Source organism: Chiloscyllium plagiosum, unplaced genomic scaffold (genome assembly GCF_037043375.1).
Source record: "Chiloscyllium plagiosum isolate Xiang-an unplaced genomic scaffold, Cpla_swu_hap1 HiC_scaffold_31, whole genome shotgun sequence".
Taxonomy (NCBI): domain Eukaryota; kingdom Metazoa; phylum Chordata; class Chondrichthyes; order Orectolobiformes; family Hemiscylliidae; genus Chiloscyllium; species Chiloscyllium plagiosum.
The window spans coordinates 6483709-6506691 of NW_028270169.1; the positions used below are offsets into that span (position 1 = coordinate 6483709).

The 22983-nt window shown below is 46.5% G+C and overlaps 1 protein-coding gene across 5 annotated transcripts in view; it reads right to left on the reverse strand.

Annotated features, from left to right (window-relative positions):
• The window catches only part of bltp2 (bridge-like lipid transfer protein family member 2), an 80379-nt gene that overhangs the window by 38291 nt on the left and 19105 nt on the right, over positions 1-22983 (reverse strand). For all 5 annotated transcript variants that reach the window (XM_087977189.1, XM_087977188.1, XM_087977186.1 and 2 more), the window contains 12 exons: positions 22517-22629; positions 20227-20294; positions 19671-19798; positions 13719-13837; positions 10585-10748; positions 9589-9880; positions 8918-9123; positions 5167-6202; positions 3066-3257; positions 2781-2983; positions 2014-2132; positions 1141-1361 (listed from right to left, as the gene is read on the reverse strand). In XM_087977189.1, coding sequence (XP_087833315.1) covers positions 1141-1361; positions 2014-2132; positions 2781-2983; positions 3066-3257; positions 5167-6202; positions 8918-9123; positions 9589-9880; positions 10585-10748; positions 13719-13837; positions 19671-19798; positions 20227-20294; positions 22517-22629 — 2861 coding nt within the window. The remainder of the gene's footprint in view (positions 1-1140; positions 1362-2013; positions 2133-2780; positions 2984-3065; positions 3258-5166; positions 6203-8917; positions 9124-9588; positions 9881-10584; positions 10749-13718; positions 13838-19670; positions 19799-20226; positions 20295-22516; positions 22630-22983) is intronic.

The following is a 22983-nucleotide window of genomic DNA, read 5'->3' on the forward strand; positions in this document are numbered from 1 at the left end:
TACCAGCATAGCGTAGATGCACACCTTACCAAAACCGCGTAAACGCACGTTGTTTCAGCACCGCTTAAACGCACATCTTTCCAGCACCGCGTAAACGCACACCATTCCAGCACAGTGTAAACGCACACCATTCCAGCACAGTGTAAACGCACACCATTCCAGCACAGTGTAAACGCACACCATTCCAGCACAGCGTAAGCACACGCCACTCCAGTGCAGCGTAAGCGCACCATACCAGCACAGAGTAAACGCATACCGTTCCAGCACAGAGTAAACACACATTGTACCAGCACAGTGTAAACGCACGCCACTCCAGCACAGCGTAGATGCTCACCTTAGCACAGCATAAACACATGTGGTTCCAGCACTGCTTAAACACACACCATACCAGCACAGCGTAAACGCATGTGGTTCCAGCACACCATAAATGCACACCGTACCGGCACAGCACAGATACACACCACATCGGCACAGTGTAAACATACACCTTACCAGCACAACATAAACGCACACCTTACCAGTACAGCGTAAACGCACACCTTACCAGCACAGCGTAAACGCACACCTTACCAGCACAGCGTAAACGCACACCTTACCAGCACAGCGTAAACACACACCTTACCGGCACAACGTAAACGCATACGTACCAGCACAGTGTAGACACACACACGGTAGCAGCCCAATTTCATGCTGTCTACTCTAGGACTTATAGTGTAAACACACACAGTACCCGCACAACAAACACAGTGCAGTGTGATATGCACATAGTCCAACACAATGGATATGTGCACAGAACCAGCACAGTGTAAACAGACAAAGCCCTAATTGGTGTAAATACATGAAGTGTAAGCACACACATCTCAGCACAGCATAATACATGGCAGTTGTTCAGGGAGAGGTGGGCGCGGCAGGGAGTGGAGTGCATTATTTCCCCCTCCAACTCTAAGTTTGATTTGATCCCTGCCCTCCCCTTCATTGTTTGATCACACAGCATTGCCCTTTGATGTGAAGGGCACTGCTTTTCACTGGCCACTCGGGTGTTTCCTTTCTTCCTGGTGGTGGAAACTGAATAAAGATTCGTGAAAAAAAAATACATGGCAGTGTAAAACTATTAAGTCCCAATATAAAGAACACACTCACCTCTGCCAGACTTATTCAGATCCATGGTTATTGACAAATTGAGATTCTCGGATCGAAAGAGTTCGTAGGAATCGTGCTTCTGTGTATCTGGTCGGGTTTCCAGCATGTCTGGGGAACACACGGAGACGTTATGGTGGTCATTGGGGTTCCCTCGGCTGATCCACTGGAGGCCGATGGTGATGCATAGATCAGGCAGGTGCAGAAAGCAGCAATCGTCATATCTGGACAGCAAAGAGGAGGCCACAAGAGTCTCAATCACTTGGCACTTTAACTCCCAGCCTCCCACTGATCCTCATTAAGCTTCTTCATCTGCCCATTATTCATCATTGTTTTTCTCACTGCTTTTGCAAGGACCAAACATCAGTCTTTCTGTGAAAGATGTTCGGATTCACTCATAGCGAAATTCTTCTTGCACAGTACCTGTTGTATGCCCACCCAGAAAGGGTAGATGGGTTCTCAACTTGAAATCTCATCTGAAAGATGACCATCCTAACACTGCAGTACTCCCTCTGAACCGATCCTCCAACAGTGCGGCACTTCCTCTCTACTAACCCTCTGACAGTGCAGCACTCCCTCAGCACTGACCCTCTGACAGCGCGGTGCACCCTCAGCACTGACCCTCCAACACTGCAGCACTCCCTCAGCGTTGACCCTCCGACAATGCTGCATTCCCTCAGTTCTGACCCTCCAACAGTGTGGTGCTCCCTGAGCTCTGCATGGTGTCAGGTTTGATTCAGGGATGAACTCTGTTGTAAGAAGTTTGAACGCATGACTTTCTGATACAGAGTTCTTGGTGGTGCCCAATCAGCCATGGCTGACAACTATTTCCCTAGTTTTTGGAGGTGAAGTGGAGAACATTAGCCAGCCACTTACTTGGACGCAGTTCGGACATTGACATCAAGGTCACCTTTAAAAATAAATTGACAATTCCTCCAGTTGAATTGTAACTTATTCCATTCCCAATGCATGTTTTCCGTTGTGTTGTATGGATCCTGTTTGATAACACAGAAGAAAAGTCTCAGTATAACTCACACCCTGCTCAATTAAGACTCTTGTGCATTCACTTCTCATCCCAAGCCAGGTCACCTCAGCTGCCCTGGAAATTCTCTCTACTACCTCACCAGTTCTCAGCCTCTTACCCCCATCCCTACTTTGACTTTTCTCGGTCTCTCTCCCTCCCCATTCCTTGTTTTGTATTTACATATTACCATCTGCCTGATATCCTTCCTCTCACCACTCCCTTTTATCTGCCCACTCCCTCCTCTCTCTCTCCCTCCTCCCCACTCTTCTCCTGTCAACCCCCTCCATCTCCTACCCCCACTTCCACCTCTCTCCCCCCCCTCCCATTTTCCCACACGCCACCCTCTCCCCCATCCCCCACTCTCTCTGCTTCCTCCTCCCCAGTTTTCTCTCCTGCTCTCTTCTCCAATCCCTTTCTCTCTCCCCCATCCTCCTCACAGCCTCCTGTCTCCCTTCTTCTCCTGCTCCCTCCTCCCTCCCATGTTGCCCTTCTCTTTTCTCCCTGTTCCCTGGTCTCTCTCCTCCACTTCCCCCTCCCCCCAATCCCTCTCCGCTTTCCCTTTCTATCCCCCATTCCCTTGTCTCTTCTCTCCGCTTTCCCCCACCACCTCCTGTCATACCTCCGTAGCAAGCTGGTGTAAGTTGGCCTGTTCAATGTCCATGCTCCAGGATCCATGAAACAAGAGGCGGCTTTTATCCCACCAGTTGAGGGGTGGGCTTGGGTCAGTCGAAGGTTTGGTGAGGAGGTCAACAGCTTGTCCAATCAGAGTCCAGGCAGGGTCCCAGCAGGGGCCCCACACGATGGTGAAGAGAGAGATTTGGGCTGGGGAAACAAAGAGGGATGGGTTGAGGAGGGTGAGCTACTTTCAGCAAAGTTCTTGTGAACTGAGACACCTGGTACTTACATTCAAAGTCGTGGTACCATTTCAAAGGTGGCATGTTCCTTTCAACAATGGCATCTCCCCAGGGCTCTCCAAGTGCAATTTTCACCTTCCTCTGTGCATTCGGTCGGCCATCTTCCTCTGCTCCAATCAGCTTCCCGGAAAGGTTCCAGTCCCGGATCTCAAACATGTAGCGCGGGTAATCCCGGATTCGAACTGAAGCCACAAGCAAAACTGGTATGAGCTATTCTGGCAGTCTCTCTATATCTCCCAACTACCACCTCTTTTCCTTTCTGTAGGATCACAGAAGGTGCTCTTTGGTGTCTCAGCTAGGACACCATTCTTGCTGGTCTCCTATTGAGGGGTGAGGTGTCACCGGATGTTATCTGGCCAACACCACAGAATGCATTTTCCAGCAAGGTCACGAGAACCATCTGAGATCTCGGCACTCTTCCAACATGGGTGCTTGACTTTCATCTCTCAGTGCCACCAGGTCTGGAATTCCCTCTTTGAACCACTCCAGCTTGAACTCACCTCCTTTAAAATGGGACTAAAAACCAATCTCCTTCACCAAGCTTTTGGTCACCTGTCAGATTGGCTCAGTGTCTTTCAAAACTCCTAGGAAGCACTTTGTGGGAAATTTGAGCACATTAAATCATCACCATCACACACTGGTCAGAAGCATGATTTGGAGATGCCGGTATTGGACTGGTGTGGACAAAGTTAAAAATCAAACAACACCAGGTTATAGTCCAACAGATTTAATTGGAGGCACACTAGCTTTCGGAGTGTCGCTCCTTCATCAGGTGGTAGTCACCTGATGAAGGAGCGACGCTCCAAAAGCTAGTGTGCTTCCAATTAAACCTGTTGGAGTATAACCTGGTGTTGTGTGATTTTTAACTTTGATCAGAAGCAGACAGCTTTGGCCAATGTATTAAACCTGTGCTCTTCGCAGGCTCTGTCACTGAATATATGTTGGGATTTGTAGCTCATATTTCAGGATGAATAGAGCAACTTACAACAGGAGAGGAATATATTGTGGGGTCACTGAGAAACAGCTCAGGTTGAGCTAAGATTCCCCTTGTCTAACACAGAAAGCTGTAGTTCAAACCTCACTTTACAGTCTTGAGACTAAACAACAAATTGGTAACAATTGCAGAACCAAGGGAGCGCCGCACGGTCGGAGGGTCAGTGCCGAGGGAGCGCCGCACGGTCGGAGGGTCAGTGCCGAGGGAGCGCCGCACGGTCGGAGGGTCAGTGCCGAGGGAGCGCCGCACGGTCGGAGGGTCAGTGCCGAGGGAGCGCCGCACGGTCGGAGGGTCAGTGCCGAGGGAGCGCCGCACGGTCGGAGGGTCAGTGCCGAGGGAGCGCCGCACGGTCGGAGGGTCAGTGCTGAGGGAGCGCCGCACGGTCGGAGGGTCAGTGCCGAGGGAGCGCCGCACGGTCGGAGGGTCAGTGCCGAGGGAGCGCCGCACTGTCGGAGGGTCAGTGCTGAGGGAGTGCCGCAATGTCGGAGGGTCAGTGCTGAGGGATTGCCGCACGGTCGGAGGGTCAGTGCCGAGGGAGCGCCGCACGGTCGGAGGGTCAGTGCCGAGGGAGCGCCGCACTGTCGGAGGGTCAGTGCCGAGGGAGCGCCGCACTGTCGGAGGGTCATTATTAAGTGGGTGCTGCTGAGCTGAAAAGTCAATAATGAGGCAGCATTGCACTGTTGGACAGTTAGTACTCATGGAATGTTGTACAGTTGAAAGTTTTGAACAGAGGGAGTGCTGCATTGTCAGATGGTGACTGAGTTAGAGGAAGCACTTCACTGTTGAAGCAACAGTACTGAGAAAGTTCTGCACTTCAATACTGACCTTTTTACAGGTTAGAGCTCCCTCTGTACTGACCCTCTGACTATTCATTGTTTCCTCAGTCTAGATCCTAGCAGGGAGATGGTCCTTCGGTGTTGATTGTCCAACAACATGATGTACAGTCACATTATTCTGGATTGCATGGTCCAGTATATGGGGTCAAGCGTAAACCCATTGACTCTGGTTTGGAGGTGAGGGTGTGTTGCCCACAGCAGGTCAATTGCACTGGAAGAGGATCACAGCTGTTGCAATCCCTTTCCTCTGACTGGACTCACCGAGAAATGCTTTCGTTGTAAACTGCACCCTCCGAAACCACAGGATGGTCATCTTGAGGTCTTCCTCAGGAAAATGGCTGAACGGGTCAATCATCTCCATCTCCTTCATCACTGTCTCAGCATTGTGCACAGCAGGGTCAACTGAGGCAGTGATCTCCAGGTTTGTCATCACCCAGGTCATCAGAGCCTTGCGCATGGGTGTGTTGGCGTAGAGTCTTTGGGAGCGCTGGACGTACATGTTGATGTTGGTCTGCTCCAAGGCGGCATACAGCTCTTCAATCTTGCGGGCGGGTAGCAGCTCTCCATGTTGCTTTCTGAGTGCTGTCACCCGGGCATCGAGCAGCTGTAGCCGCTTCGCACTCTCTTTGCTCTCATCCTTCATCAGCTCATAGTCGTCACGCAGCTTCACCTCAAAAACATTGTCCAAGAAGACAAAAGAGAAATGCCTGACCTGGAGGACCAGGTCAGGGGGCTGTGACCCCTCTGCCCTTTGACCCTCTTCTGTCCCCGCCAGCCCATGGAGTGCCTTCAGCCATTTCTGCACATTAATGCACTTGTCGAAGGTTTGGGAGAAGTCGTAGCGGAATGGGAACTCCACAGTGATGCTTTGGAACTTGAATATCCATTGATCGTTCTTGGGAGTGCGTGCAGACTCCCATTGGGCACGGAAGGACATTGGCTCGTCCAGCCGCCCGTCCAGTCCCTTGAACAAGAAGATGTCATGCCCATCAAAACTCAGGAGGAGCTGCGATGACTGGATCAATCTCTCAACAGAGTTGGCTGAACAGACCAGGTTCTCTAACTGCAGCTGAACAAACTTTTTCCCTGTCACATGCACTCTCATTATGAGACTCTTCAGCTCCAGGTCCAGGTGCAGGGATCTCCTCCCCTCTCCTCCCAGTGTCTGCTCACCCACGGTAAACAGCATGACCTTGCGAAGGCTCTCCAGTAGACGCTGCACCTCTTGGCTGTGGTGGTACAGGTACATGTGGCTGACTGGATCCCACTGCACTTTGATGTCCTCAAAGGAGCTCAGCTGAAACAAACCGAGCTGTTAGACACACAGGTTACCATTCTTCACACACACACACACACCATCCCCCAACTATTCCAATGTCAACAGCGCATCAGTGGGTAACACTCTCTCCTTCACAATGCTGAGTTAATAGATCATCACTTCAAGTTGCATGCTAAAGACATTATGACAAAATATAGTCCTGCAGTTGGTGAATCGGTGCTGAGGGAGCGCCGCACTGTCGGAGGGTCAGTGCCGAGGGAGCGCCGCACTGTCGGGGGGGGGTCAGTGCTGAGGGAGCGCCGCACTGTCGGGGGGGGTCAGTGCCGAGGGAGCGCAGCACTGTCGGAGGGTCAGTGCTGAGGGAGCGCCGCACTGTCGGAGGGTCAGTGCCGAGGGAGCGCCGCACCGTCGGAGGGTCAGTGCCGAGGGAGCGCCGCACCGTCGGAGGGTCAGTGCCGAGGGAGTGCTGCTGCACCATCGGAGGGTCAGTGCTGAGGGAGCGCCGCACTGTCGGAGGGTCAGTGCCGAGGGAGCGCCGCACCGTCGGAGGGTCAGTGCCGAGGGAGCGCCGCACCGTCGGAGGGTCAGTGCCGAGGGAGTGCTGCTGCACCATCGGAGGGTCAGTGCTGAGGGAGTGCTGCACTGTCGGAGGGTCATAGATATGATCAAAAGCTTGGTTAAAGATATAGTGTGTAATAAACATTTCAAAGGAAGGAAAGGATGAGCAGATATTTACAGCGAGTAGCCCAAGTGGCTGATGACAAGACTGCCAGTGGCTGAGAAATTCAACTCAGGAATGTGCAAGAGGCTAGAAAGTAAGCAACAGAGAGATCTTAAAAGGTCATAGGGCAAGGCGGAAATTACAGAGGCCTTCAGATTTAAAACTAAGGTCCCTTTCTCTACAAAATATATTACTTTTTTATGTTTTAAAGTATGGAATGAAAATGAGAAAATTCGACACATTTAAAAAGGAGAGCAAGTTGTTTGTAGCTATTGGACAACAGTGACACAAACTGGTGCAAATGTTACTTTATGGAAACAGTGAGTCCAGATGAAGTGGCACCCATTCATAGAATTACAGAATACCTACAGTGTGGAAATAGGCCCTTCGGCCCAACAAGTCCATACCAACCCTCCGAAGAGTAACCCACCCAGACCCATTCCCCCTCCCCTATATTTACCCCTGACTAATGCACCTACCCTACACTTGTTAGGATTCACGAGAGCTGAGCAAAATGACAATCCTTGAATTGGCCAAGTTGCAATTCAACACAGGCACTGAGGGGGACAGAGAGAAGCAAGGTGATAGCTCCTGAAGTTTGCTGCAGCAATCTTTCCTCTCTCCCCTTTCCTAAACCCAAATAACATTGAGGCCTCATCAGAGTGTTAGGGATTATGAAACCAACCCATCCAGTTTTGTGAGAACTGCATTCCTCTATTTTTTCCTTCCACCAATATTTATGTTTTTTTCAAATGAGAATGTGTTTGTGTGTTTCATGGGGGTAAGGTTTAAATTAGATTAAATTAGATTCCCCACAATGTGGAAACAGGCCCTTCAGCCCAACAAGTCCATACCGACCCTCTGAAGAGTAACCCACCCAGACCCATTTCCCTCTGACTAATGCACCTAAACACGAAGGGGCAATTTAGCATGGCCAATTCACTCAACCTGCACATCTTTGGACTGTGAAAGAAAACCGAAGCACCAGGAGGAAACCCGGGCAGACACGGGGAGAACGTGCAAACTCCACACAGACAGTCACCCAAGGCTAGAATCGAACCTGGGACCCTGGTGCTGTGAGGCAGCAGTGCTAACCACTGAGACACCGTGCCGCCCAGTAACTTACTTCTCCCCACTCGCATTGCAAACAACTCTTTCCTGACTTCACTCTTTAGCTGTTCGGCTCTAATTGTGAGGCTACACCTCCTCGTTAGAATCTATTCCCACCAAATCACTCACTGTCTTTAGGGAAGAGAAACTTGAGGAGAGTCCTGACTGAGATGTGCAGAGTTCTGAAGGGAATAGAAAGAAAGAAAGAAAGAAAAAAACCAATCACCTTAGTAGAGGGATCAAGAACCAGTTGTAGGGTAAGGAGCAGGAGGTTCAGAGGAGACTGAAGATGAAACGATTTTTACCTACAGGGTGGGGACTATCTGGAACTCATTGCCTACAAGGGTGGTAGAGCTGTAGTGAGGAAGATATATAAAAGAAATATTTAGACCATCACTTGAAACACCACAGCATGCAAGTCAATTCACCAAATGCTGAAAATGGACTTAGAATAGATAGATGCTTGATGACCAGTTGGACATGATGGAATAAAAGGGACTTTTATTTGTGTTTAAGTTACACAAACTAGAAATCCTGTTCTTCTAATGAAGTTCAGTGTGTTAAAATAAATAGTTATTTTCTATGGTTACTGAAGGAACATGATGTGGTTTGATTATATTCTGGGTAGCAGTTGGTCAGTCAGATGGAAATTGGGATTTCATTAGTTTCACTGAATATTTAAATTCACAGTAACTCCAAGAAATAACGTGGCTTGAGCTCCAGAGCACCATCCCAGTCAGTCACGACAAGAGGCAGACAGATAGATGAAAGAAAGGGTAAAAACTGATGAATTTGCTGATTTGATTTTGTGAATTCAGGGGTTTACTATATTTCTCATATACACAGACTTTGATGGATTGGCAGCTATTAAGCAGCCTCATGCTCAATCCTGGATTTCTTACCTCAAACGACCAACCATGCATGAAGAAAGCCATGGAGAAATGGGACATGAAGAGGAAGGGATCAGAGCTTGCGTAGTTGCTGGGCCGGAGCTCCATGCTCTCCTTTACAGTCTTCACCACCATGAGTGACAGCCTCTCCACCTCACAGATTAAGTTCTCTGTGCCTTTATCAATGGAGAAGGTTTTGACTCGCAAAATGCTGGCACCTGCGGGACAGAGCACATTAAACAACTCATGCATCGTGTAGGATTTCGATACCCACCCCTGCAGAAACCTCCTGGCCCCCTAATGGTACTGAGAGTCAACAGACAGCACACGGACTGCAATAGTACAGAGCGACAGCTCACCACCACCTTCTCAAGGATAAAGACGGACGGACAGCCACCCACATCCCTTGTATCAATAATAAAAAAAGAAATTGGAATTCCTTATCCCTGGATGTATTCTGATGTAACTTTGCCAAACCCACTCCAATGCCTTCACATCCTTCCAATCGTGCAAATCGGACACGGGATTGAAGTTACAGCCAAACAAATGATGTATAATCTGAAATGATCTGACTGAGAGACAGGGCAAGCTCCAGCTATGAAACAGCCAACTCCTTCTCCTTAAAAAAAAAATCAAGAATCAAACCAACGATCATAAAGGAAAAAGGATCAACTCAAACCCACCTGCAGAGCTGGAGAGAAAGAAGAGACCGATGGCTTCCAACTTAACGTTGATCTTACAGAGATACATGTCCGATCCACCATGAGAATCTGAATCCTGATTTACAGGTATGCTGTCAATCTCTAACATCTCTCTCTGATGTTTCTTCCTTTCTTCAAGAATCAGTGACAATACTTTGGATAAGCATTCCACTGCCGTGTCTGAGATCTCCACCTGCAGCTGACTCAATGTGCCATCTAGGTTTACAGCATTGGCGAAATCCCCAATAAAAGATTGTGCCTGACTGAAGCTCCCCTAGAACCAGAAATGTAGAATCAGATGTTGGCCCAGCATTTGAAAACATGATACCCTAGCTTCATTCGGTCAGTTCACCCAATGCCCACACCCCTCTTTACTGCCACACACTACAGCCAGATAATTACCACCAAATGGCAGTGTCATATATCTCAGTCACTATTCTGTTCATCAATGTGATATGCCACAAACATGGTCTAATCAAAAAATACAACATACTCTACTCACTATCCAATCAGACAACTCAGCCCTGGTCACTACTATCCGATCAATGATGTAATTGGGATCAGAAAGACCTGGCTCCAGGATGACCAAGGACGGGAACTCAACAGCCAGGATTATTCAAATTTCAAGAAAGATAGATGGAAAGGAAAAGAGGGGTGGGGTAGTGTTGCTGGTTAAGGAGGAAATTAACACAATAGTAAGGGAGGACATTAGTCTGGACGATGCAGAATCAGTATGGGTGGAGCTGCGGAACACCGAAGGGATAAAGACGTTAGTTGGAGTTGTGTACAGACCATCAAACAGTAGTTGTGATGTCGGGGATTGTACCAAACAGGAGGTTAGAGATGCATGCAGTAAGGGTACAGCGGTTATTATGGGTGACTTTAATCTACGTATTGATTGGACTAACCAAACTACTTCCACCCAGAAACCCCCTAGCACTGAACTCAGTCCACTGCACACTATGCTCACTTGCTTACCTGCAATGTTAATGACTCCAAAACAAGTACATCGCCCCACACATGTGTATTGGCTGGAGAGGGAGCTCTTGAAATCTGTGACCCCTCACCCGCCCTCCACCAAAGATTCTTCACTGCCAGGTTCCCACGCCAGTGAGAACTGTGGGTCTTCAGGTGTTGGGTGTCTGTGTGACAACAGAAGGACCCATTGTTATCACCATACGATACACCGAATCCAGACAGGAAAAATGGAGCGATTATCCGTCATGTCAACAGAGATCCAGCAAGAAATGTAATGAAAATGGTGAAACATAGGAATCAAAACTGTACACAAAACTGCACACAATGTACAGCATATGTCTCCCAAGCTGTGAAAAATTAGGCTCTCAGGGACTGTGTTTCTAATTAATCTCAACTGCATTCAGAATCTTATTGGGCAGAATGAGGCCATTCAGCCCATCACACCCAAACTGGCTCTTTTGAAAGAGCTATCTACTTAACCCGATACCTCTCCTGGGTCCACCCCCAGAGCCCTGCCAATGTTTTGGCTGGTCAAGTATTTATTCAATTCCCTTGAAAAAGATGAATCTGTTCCATTGCCCTTTCAGGTCACACATTCCAGATCACAGCATGTCACTATGGGGAAAGTATTCTCCTTTATGTCTCTGAATCTTCTGCCAGTTACTTTAAAGCTCTGGTCACCCACCCTCCTTCCTGTCAGTAAAAACATTTTCTTCTGACAAACTCTACTTACATACCTTCTAAAATTCAGCAGCTCTTCAATTATATCCTAATAATTAGATATCCAATTTAATTACTTTATTTTGTTTAGTCTTTCTTAGAACAAATGGAGGACAAAACACTTTATCATCACAGGATCATGTGTCATCCTTGCTTAGTGATTCACCCTCTCACCTCTGTGTTAGGAGGTTGTAGGTTTGAGTCCTTGTCAGATTCTTGAGCACAAAATCCAGGTTGACAGTCTCCATGCAGTACTGTTGGAGGTTCAGTACGGAGGGAATACAGCACCATTAGAGGGTCAGCAGAGGGAGTGCTGAATTGTCAAAGGGTCATTATTGAAGGGAGCGCCGCACTGTCAGAGGGTCAGCGCTGAGTGGGTGCTGTACTACTGAACAGCCAGCAAGGGAATTGCTGAATTATCAGTCCTGAGGGTACACTGCACTATATTGAGGGTATGGACAGAGGCAGCACTGCACTGTCCCAGTCAATACTGACAGAATACTTTATTGTCATAGGATCTGTTTTGAGGGAGTGCACTACTCAAGACAAGTACATACTGAAAGTGTGATTCATGTTGGAGGGTCCGCACTGAGGGAGCATCACACTGTTCTGACTTTAATATTACATTTTGGGGTTTGATTTAAGCAGTGAAGATTTCAAAATAATTTGTCCCTTTGTTAATTTTCTTTCCAGTTCCCATGCCTTATTGTATGCACGAGGCTGATGTCTAAGTTCTACATGTCCTGGCATCCACAGTGCTTTATGACAGCAACTTGTCATTACAGCTTTGCCCTTCTCTCTTTGAGGGGAATATTTGTCCTCTAGAACCTTAACCACCACTGGCAGCATCAAAACAACATAACACTCAAAGGATTTGAAAAAAGGAAGAAGTGGGAATAAAGAGACAGGGAAACAGCAGAAAAAAAAAACAAGACCAAGTGAAACAGGAAAAACAAAAAGAGAAAATAAAGCAAATAAAAAAGAAAAATAGAGCAGAAAAGTGGAAGAGAATGAAAGACAGATTGAGCAATAAACAACCAGAGGAGAGGAAAACACACATAAGGAGGAATAACGAGTAAAAATGGAGAGAGAATCAGTAGGGAAGAAAGAGGGGGAAAGGAAAGATATAGCAGAAACAGAGGGAAAGGAATCACAAATGGATGCACAAAGAGAAAGAGACAGAAAGGCAGTAGATGGGCAGAGAGGAAATAAAACATCAATCAGGAACTGAGCAAGAAATGGGGCGCAAAAATGGAGACAAACAGAAGAAAGTATCAGAGACAAGGCAGTAAAGAAACATAGAGAGACAACCTGCAATGTCTGAGATAACATATCAAGAAACTTTCATAAGTTTAGAAATGTGTTGCTGGAAAAGCGCAGCAGGTCAGGCAGCATCAAAGGAGAAGGAGAATCGATATTTCGGGCATAAGCCCTCCTTCAGCTTATGCCCGAAACGTCGATTCTCCTTCTCCTTTGATGCTGCCTGACCTGCTGCACTTATCCAGCAACACATTTTTAAGCTCTGATCCCCAGCATCTGCAGTCCTCACTTTCTCCTAGTAAACTTTCATAAGTGTAAGTTTTATGGAAAATTTTCTGTTATGAATCCTGTCATGTTACAGCTGGTGAAAGTGTGTAATTACAGTGTGACAGTTTACATAAGCAGCAGCCATTATATATAAGGACATGAGAGTTCATTGCAAAACAGGGATCAATGTATGACTTAAAAGATGGACTAATTATTCATTTACTTAGCATGGTTCAACTACTTCCCATTCCCAAATACAGCTTCACCGAAATGGTACGATAGTAACATGCTTGTTTCTAGGTTGGTAATCCAATAGCCTGGACTAATGCCCTGGAAATACAAGTTCAAGTCCCACTAATGACAGTGGGAGAAATTTCATTTGTTTATAAATTCATCTGGAATTTAAAAACAGAACTCATCTGAGTAATGATCACCACAAAACTACTAGATTTTTGGGTTCACTGTTGTCTTTTAACACAGCAAGTAGTTGACTCTTAACTGCTGTCTGAAATGCCCCAGCAAGCCGCTCGGTTGTTCCAAACTGCTACACTTGCAGTGATTCAAGGAGGCAGCTCAAAACCACCTTCTCAAGGGCAGTGAAGGTGAGCAATAAATATTAGCCTTGGCAGCAACACCCACCGCCGTGAAGGAATTTAAAAAGTCCTGTCAACGAGACTCTAACCTGGAAGCAATACCCCTTCTTGAGCTCTAAGCAACACAGGAGATCCAGTCATCATACAAGGCTCAGGGATATTCATGAATAAACATTTCTCCATCTGACTGATGTGATGCAAAGAAGCAGGATTAGAAAGGGGGTAAGGGAGTATAAGGAAAATGGGTAATATAGCAGAGGTTAAGCGAGAGCAGGCTTCAAGAAGTATTCTTACCTGCAATGACAGAGTCGAAGCCCAGTGCAAAGGCAGGTGCATCAGGAAACTGGAGAAAGCTGCTGACATTCGACAATGAATAAGTGATGCTGATGGGCATTCTCAGTAAAGGAAATTGCCTGATTAAACACAGAGTAAAACTGCAGTAAAGCTAGAGTCATAGGGGAGCATCATTCACAAAGCAATGATCAGCGACATCTATTCAACTGGGTCTGGGGGAATGGTTATCCATTATCCAGTCAGAAAAACAAAGGTATCGAGGAAGAAGGGCTACTGAATGGCCATGAGAGGATATTGACTTACTGTCAGTAGAGATAGAAATGTGTTGCTGGAAAAGCGCAGCAGGTCAGGCAGCATCTAGGGAACAGGAGAATCGACGTTTCGGGCATTAGCCCTTCTTCAGGAATCTGGAGTAGAGATAGTCAGTGGCATGGGATGTTGCACTCAGAGGAGTGACTGAGCTTCTTCAATTTGTGCACAGGATGTGAACATCACTGACTGGATGACTACTAATTGTCCATTAGAATAGGTGCAGGCTTCTGCATTGTGACAATTCTATGATTATATTCCCAGCTTCCTCGAAGGTGGTGATGGTGCAGTCCAAGGGATATTTAGAGATATCTACAATTCTGTAAAGGAGGGAGTTTCAGGACTTAGATCAACAACACTGTATGAGTGGTGACATATTTCTGAGAAAGCTTAGTGTGGTTCTTGGAAGGAAACTTCTAAGTGGTGGGTTCCCATACTCCTGCTGCCCTATCCTTCTAAGTGGTATAGGTTGCAGCTTTGGAAGGTGCTGTCAGACTAGCCCAAGTCGGTTGCTGCAGTGTGTCTTGTAGATGGTACACACTGTGTCACAGTGCATTGATGATGAAGAGTGAATGTTGCAGTGATGGATGGGATACCAATCAAGCAGGCTGATTTATCCTGGATGATGTCATCTTTCTGACAGTTGACAGAGCTGCACTTATCCAGGTTAGTGTTCCATCACAGTTATGCAGCGTAGTTGGTGGACTAGTATTAGGCAGTCAGGAGGCTGGTTACCACACACAGTTCCCAGCTCTTGTAGACACAGTATTTATATGGCTGGTCCAGTTCAACTTCTGGTCAGTGTTAATCCCCAAGAATGTGATAGTTTGGGATTCAGCTATAATAAGGCCAGTGAAACTTAAGGGGTGATAGTTTGATTTTCTCTTGTTGGAGATGATCATTGTGTGGCACAAATTTTATTTGCAACTTATCAGGCCAAATCTAGACTTGTCCAGGTCTTGCGACGTAAGGACATGATATGTCTCAGTATGAGTTGTGCTGAATGTTGTGCAACCTTCAGCCAACATGCCCACTTCTAACCTTATGATGGTGGAAATGTCTTTGATGAATCAACTGAAGGTGTTGTGCCCTACAATACTACTCCAAGGAACCTGTGTCATTATGGCCTTTGGACTGAGAAGTTTGACCCCCAACTGCAACCATCTTACTCCGTGCTAGCTATGACTCCACTTGCAGAGAGTTTCCACTTAATTTTCATGGACTCCACTTCTGCTGGGATCCATATTTATTCACAAGTTGCCTTGACGCCAAGTGCACTCACCCTCATTTCCCACCTGGAGCTCCGCTCTTCTGTGCATTTTTGGATAAAGCCTGTATTGGCATTAAAAGCTGAGAGGAACTGGAACGGAACAGCTGTGAGCAGGTTATTGCAAATGGTTGCTAGCATTTTTGACAACACTTTCCACCACTGTGCTGATAAATGACAGTCAACTGATCAGACAGTAACTGACCATAGGTTGGGATGAGGTCTGTATAGACCATACCTCAGCAATAGAACATAGAAAAGTACAGCACAGAACAGGCCCTTCGGCCCCCAATGTTATGCTAAGGATTAATCCTAATGTAAAATAAAAAAACCTAACCTACTCACCCCTCAACCCACTGCTATCCATGTGCATGTCCAGCAGTTGCTTAAATGTCCCCGATGACTTTGCCTCCACCACCACAGCTGGCAACACATTCCATGCATTCACAACTCTCTGTGTAAAGAACCTACCTCTGACATCTCCTCTATACCTTTCTCATAACAGCTTAAAACTATGACCCCTTGTACCAGTCAATCCTGCCCTGGGGAAAAGTCTCTGGCTATTGACTCCATCTATTCCACTCATTATCTCGATCAGGTCTCCTCTCTTCCTCCTTCTCTCCAGAGAGAAAAGTCTGAGCTTATTCAACCTTTCTTCATAAGGCAAGCCCTCCAGTCCAGGCAGCATCCTGGTAAACCTTCTTTACACTCTCTCCAAAGCCTCTGTATCTTTCCTATAGTAGGACGACCAGAACTGGACACAATATTCCAAGTGTGGTCTCACCAGGGACTTGTAGAGCTGCAGCAAAACCACATGGCTCTTAAACTCAATCCCTCTATTAATGAAAGCCAAAACACCATATGCTTTCTTAACAACCCTATCCACTTGGGTGGCAACTTTGAGGGATCTATGTACTTGCACACTATGTACTTGGGCGGCACGGTGGCACAGTGGTTAGCACTGCTGCCTCACAGTACCAGCGACCCGGGTTCAATTCCCGCCTCAGGCGGCTGACTGTGTGGAGTTTGCACATTCTCCCCGTGTCTGCGTGGGTTTCCTCCGGGTGCTCCGGTTTCCTCCCACAGTCCAAAAATGTGCAGGTCAGGTGAATTGGCCATGCTAAATTGCCCGTAGTGTTAGGTAAGGGGTTTAATGTATGGGTGGGTTGCGCTTCGGCGGGTCGGTGTGGACTTGTTGGGCCGAAGGGCCTGTTTCCACACTAAGTAATCTAATCTAATCCCTCTGTTCCTCCACATTGTCAAGAATCCTGTCTTTAATCCTATATTCAGCATTCAAATTCGACCTTCCAAAATGCATCACTTCGCATTTATCCAGATTGAACTCCTTCTGCCATTTCTCAGCCCAGCTCTGCATCCTGTCTATGTCACGCTGCAGCCTGCAATAGCCCTCGATTCTATCAATGGGACCTCCAACCTGTGCGTCATCTGCAAACTTACTAACCCACCCCTCGACATCCTCATCCAAGTCATTTATAAAAACTACAAACAGCAGAGGCCCAAGAACATAGTCCCTGCAGGACACTACTCAACACTGACCTCCAGGCAGAGTACTTTCCATCTACAACCACACTCTACCTTCTGTCAGCCAACCAATTCTGAAACCAGACAGCCAAATCTCCCTGTATCCCATACCTCCTAACTTTATGAATGAGCCTACCATGGGGAACATTATCAAATGTCTTGCTGAAGTCCACATATACACCACATCCACTGCTCGACCTTCATCGACCTGTCTTGTCACCTCCTCAACAAGCTCAATAAGATTCGTGAAGCATGACCTGCCCCTCACAAAGCCATGCTGACTGCCTTTACTCAGGCTATGCTTTTCCAATTTTTCATAAATCCTATCCCTCAGAATTCTTTCCAAAACCTTGTTGACCACAGATGTAAGACTGACTGGTCTGTTAATTGCCAGGGACTTCCCTATTACCTTTCTTGAAAGGAAGAACATTTGCCTCCTTCCAATTCTCCGGTACGACTCCCGTAGAGAGTGAGGAGGCAAAGACCTTCGCCAGTGGCTTTGCAACCTCCTTTCTCGCTTCCCGGAGCAGTCTAGGATAAATCTGGTCTGGCCCTGGAGACTTATCAATCTTTACGTTTGCCAAAATTTCCAACACATCAACTTCGTCAATCTTGGTCTGTTCAAGCCTGTATCCCAACTCCTCAAAGTTCTCATTCACAACAAGGTCCCTTTCCTTAGTGAAAAATGAAGCAAAAAACGCTCTTAGGGCTTCCCCTATCTGCTCAGACTCCACACACAAGTTCCCTCTGCTATCCCTGATCGACCCTACCTTCTCCCTGATCATTCTCTTATTCCTCACGTATGAGTAAAATGCCTCGGGGTTCTCCATAATCCTTCTTGCCAAGCCTTTTTCGTGCCCCCTCCTGGCTCTCCTTAGTGCATTTCTGAGTTCCTTTCCAGCAAGCCTGTAATCCTCAATAGCTGTTCTAGATCCTTGCTTCCTCCACCTTACATAAGCTGCCTTCTTCCTTTTGACAAGAAGCTCCTCTGTTCTCGTCATCCAAGTTTCCTTAATCTTACCCCTTCTTACCTGTCTCAGAGGAACAAATTTGTGCATCACTCGCAAAAACTGCTCCTTAAATAGTCTCCAAATATCTGCTGTGACCTTTCTGTGGAACAATTGCTCCCAGTCTGTATATCCCATCTCCTGTCTGATAGCGTCATAATTTCCTTTTCCCCAATTAAATATCTTCCCTTGGTAACTGCTCCTTTCCCTCTCCAAGGCTATGGTAAATGTGAGGCAGTTGTGGTCACTGTCACCAAAGTATTCTCCCACCGTGGGATCTGTCACCTGTCCTGGCTCATTGCCGAGCACCAATATTTCACATTGTTGAGTAAATGCCACTGTTACAGCTGTAGGCACACAGCAGCTTGGAGAGGGGTGCAGTTGGTTCTGGAGCACAAATCTTCAGTATATCTGGAATGCTGTCAGTGCCTATAGCCTTTACAATATCCAGTGCCTTTGGCCGTTTCTTGACATCATGTGGAATGGACTGAGCTGGTTAAAAACTAGTATCTGTAAAGCTGGGGGGACTCCTGAGGAGACTAAGATAGATTTTTGAAATATTTGTTCATGGAATGTGGGCGTCACTGGCTGAGCCAATATTTATTGCCTACACTTATTGCTCTTGAACTGAGTGACTTGTATGGGCCATTTCAGAAGGCAGTTAAGAGTCAACTAGATTGCTGAGAGTCTGGAGTCATGTTTTGGCCAGACCAGGCAAGAACAACAAGTTTTCACCCTATAGGACAATTTTTTCAATAAATAGCATTATCCACTTTTCGTTGAAAATTGTTGCAAATGCTTCAATCATACCTTTGGCACTGAAGTGCTGGGCTTGCCTAGCATTGAGAATGGGATATTTGCGGTGCCATCTGCAAGTGAATTGTTTAACGAGCGAGTCAGTTGGCTAAGTTGGCTGGATAATTAGCTTGTAATGTAGAGTGTTGCCAACAGCATGAGGTTAATGCCTGCACCGGCTGAGGTCACCAGCAAGGTCCCATCTTCTTGACTGCACCAGTCATCTCTCGCTGACAAGAGAACAGTCCTTTGATCTTCTAGGACGATGGCGACTTTAACTTTTCGATGTTTAAATGTCTACCATCATTCATAACTGCACATGGTCAAACCGTAGAGCTTGGATCCATTCCATTGTTTGTGGAACTGCTTAGCTCTATCACTTGCTGCTTATGCTATTTCTTATGCAATAATCCTGTTGTGTAACTTCACTAGATCGACACCTCATTTTCAGTTATACCTGGTGCTGCTCCTGGCATACCCTCCTGCACTCTCCAGTGAATGAGGGCTGATCCCCATCTTGATGGTAATAGTGGAGTAGGGGGTACACCAGGCCATGAGGTTACAGATCAGGTGAGCGGTGGGATGTGGGCAGAGGGGGTTGGGTGACTTGTAGGCGATAATCAGTAGGATGCTTCCTGGACAAAGTTGATCCGATGATGTAAAGACTTCAGAGTCCAGAGTCAAATGTTGACGACTCCCAGTGCAACTCCCTCCCGACACGGTTTTATGGTCACCCATCAGATTGACTTTTAATTCCAGATTTTTAAACCGAATTCAGATTGCACCATCTGCCATTGTGAAATTCAAACCATGTCCCCATAGAATTAATCTGGGCCTTTGAATTACTTGTCCAGTAACAATAGCACTATGTCACTGTCTCCCCCGATAGTTATGAAGGAGCTGGATTAACATCAGTGGAGGCACAGTCAGTAACAAAATCCATGGGGGAAAGGGAGGCGGACAGAATTCCTGAGTGATAGTGTTATTAAGGATAAAAATTCAGAAGCATCTAGTGCGAGAGTGGACACAAACCTTTTAGTTGTAATTTGAGCATCTGTAGATTTTTCTGACAGGGCCAACCAGTGCGAAAGCTCAGAATGTCGGTAGTGCAGGGTGCAGGTATGGATAGTGATGGAAGCAGAAATATCAATGCCTGTGATCTGAAAAACACAGGAAACAACTTCAGGTTTATGGCTCATTAAACAACTTACACCCACCTACTCAGTGAGCTGCTGAGATTTGAGAAGCACAGTCTGAAAGGGCATGGAAACAGATCCAACAGTAACTTAGAAAAGGGAATTGGCATCATACCAAATGAAACAAACACCACTGCTCACTAGGGAACAGAATACCAAAGACTAACAACCCTCAGAGAAGACATGGATCTGCATATCTCCTTAAATGGCTCAGTGGCAAATTTGGTTTGAGAGGGCCTCCTTCAAGAAAAGGGTGCTATATAAATGCAAGTTTTTGAAGCTGGTATCAATTTCAGGCAGAATCAGCACATGTTGAGAGTGGAAATGCAGGAGCCTGTCATTTCTGCCCGTGGCACAAGGCTGCCCGATGTCACCATCGAAATCCCACTCACCTGCAAGGAGCTGCTGAGCTGGCTCAGGCTTAGTATCCGCTGGCGACTCTGGGACAACAGCAGTCCATCTAAGGGCATGGAGAGAGAGAGAGAGAGAGCAAGAGAGAGGGAGAGAGAGAGAGAGAGAGAGAGAGAGAGAGAAAAAGAGAGAAAAAAAGAGAGAGAGAGAGAGAGTGTGTGAGAGAGAGAAAAAAAAAAGAGAGAGAAAGGGAGAGAGAGAGAGAGAGAGAGAGAGAGAGAGAGAGAGAGAGAACAAGTCAATAAATAGCTGACAATGTGCCAAAAAAAGGTCTGCGTTTTTAAATCAGAGGTTCTCCATTTTTATTAGATCATTTCCAAATAGGTTAGTAAACACTGACTCCACCCCATCTGTAAGCAATCCATTAGGAAGGCTAATGACATGTTCATCTTTATGGCAAGATGATTCAAGAATCTGAAATTTACAACAGGAGTAGGGAAGCCTTGCTTCAATTATATCAGAGACTGGAGTATTGTGTACAGTTTTGTTTTTTCAAACCTCGAGAAATTTATATTATTGTCACTAAGACTGCAATGAAGGGCCATCAGACTTGTTCTCCAGTTGGACAGGCTGTCCTTTGATAAGACATTGGGCAGACAGGGCCTGTACTCATTGGAATGAGAGGTGATCCCATTGAGACCTACAAAACATCTAAAGGAATACTCAGGGTACATGCTGGTAAGATGTTGTCTGGTTGGGAATGCAGACCCACGGGGCAAAATTTAAAAATAAGGGGGATGTAAATTTTAGTGTAGAGATGAAGAGAAATATTTTTACTCAGAGGGTGGTGAATCTTTGGAGATCTCTATCCCAGAGGACTGTGGAAACTCTATCTTTGAGTATACTGAAGGTGGAGTTTGATAGGCAAAAGTGAGGACTGCAGATGCTGGAAACCAGAGTTTAGATCAGAGTGGTGCTGGAAAAGCACAGCAGCTCAGGTAGCATCCGAGGAGCAGGGAAATCGACGTTTCGGGCCAAAGCCCTTCATCAGGAATAGAGGCAGGAAGCCTCCAGGGTGGAGAGATAAATGGGGGAGGTGGGGCTGGGGAGAAGGTAGCATAGAGTACAATAAGTGAATGGGGGTGGGGATGGAGATGATAGGTCAGAGAGGACGGTGGGGGAAGGTAGCAAAGAGTACAATAGGTGAATGGGGGTGGGAATGGAGGAGATAGGTCAGAGGGGAGGGTGGAGCAGATGACCTGTCCTACCTGCCAATCTTCCTTCCCACCTATCTGCTCCACATTATTAAAAGGGACAGCAAGCTCAACAGGCTGAATGGCCTACTCCTGTTCCAAATTAAATGTGACAAGAAATTTATAATATTCTATAATAACCATCATAAGCTGGTGCTGATGATAAGAAAGTTTCAATATTTAAAGAACACATGTCAACGTATTCCCAAACAATTTCCTGGAGTCACTCACATTTTTATGCCCTGATTTCATATGACCTCAGGGTAAAAATTGTGAGGTGGGGGAGAAGATAACGAGGGTCATTGAGCATGGTTGGAATGCGAGGAGTTGGAGCAGGGATACTTGATGCAAAGTCTGGGCTTCACCAATTAAACACAAGCAACTTCCTGTACACAGGTTTATTTCGCAGCTGCAACTGGAAGGGACTCTTGTGTCATAGTGTTGGTGTTCCTACCTCTGGTCCAGAAGGCCCGTGTCCAAGTCCCACCTGCCCCAGAGGTGTTGTAACATCTCTGAACTGGTTGATTAAAAATATCTGCAGCATCAACTGGAGCCTGAGACAGCAACTGTTAGGCCACACACACACCAACAAAATAACCCACAATCATTTAAAGGGACTTCACAACTGTTAGCTTTCCATTTCAAATCCCTCCCTGAACATCTCACCATGTGGAGGTTTCGCCCCACGGCATGGGAGGCTCCAAAACAGGTGTTTATTTGCAGATGTCAATACGTCAAGTACATATTCCCCCTCCCCTCTCGCTGAGACAACCAATATACTGAGCACTGTATACCAACTCCCACCAGGGCTACCTCTCATTCACCTCCATTGGGACAAGACATCTCTCTGATGAGTACTGTACCAGGCATGCCAATTGGTGCCATGTAATCTGACAAAATACAGCTTCTCTGGTGGTCCTCAACTTCTAAACTTTTCATAAATATTAAGTAAATCACATTGCCTTTGGTGAGGCAGTGAAACAATAACAAAATTCAAACAGTCAATAGAAACTTGGAGAACTGCAATAGAAACTTAACAAAATTAAACTGAACTGTCATCTCCAGAGGTCACCCTCACCTTCTAGGCTTAGCTGGATTCTTATGGGTGGCAGGATGAGATGTGGCATTATCCGATAAAAGTCTTCAGGCTCATAGTGAAAATGAAACATCTTCAAGTTCCAATGCAGGTGCCTGAAAAAAAAAAACAAGATAGCAGCAAATTAGATCCTGCAGCATTGAGAAGGGTGAGCACACAGCCAATAAACATGGCAGAGACAAGGAGGTCCTCTAGCTCTGGGATTATCCATGTCAATAATAACAAGTGTGAGCTCACATCAGCTGTGCCTCTATGGCAAGCACTGTCCCCTCTGAAACTATAGTTTCAAGACCCCACTCTACTGACAGAGGATTTAATCTAAGCTAGTATTCCTAATGCAGTACCTAAGGGTGTGCTGCATGATTGAAGGTGCATCTTTCAAATGACATAGTTATACAGCACAGAAACAGACCCTTCGGTCCATCTTGTCCATGCCAACCAGGTTTTCC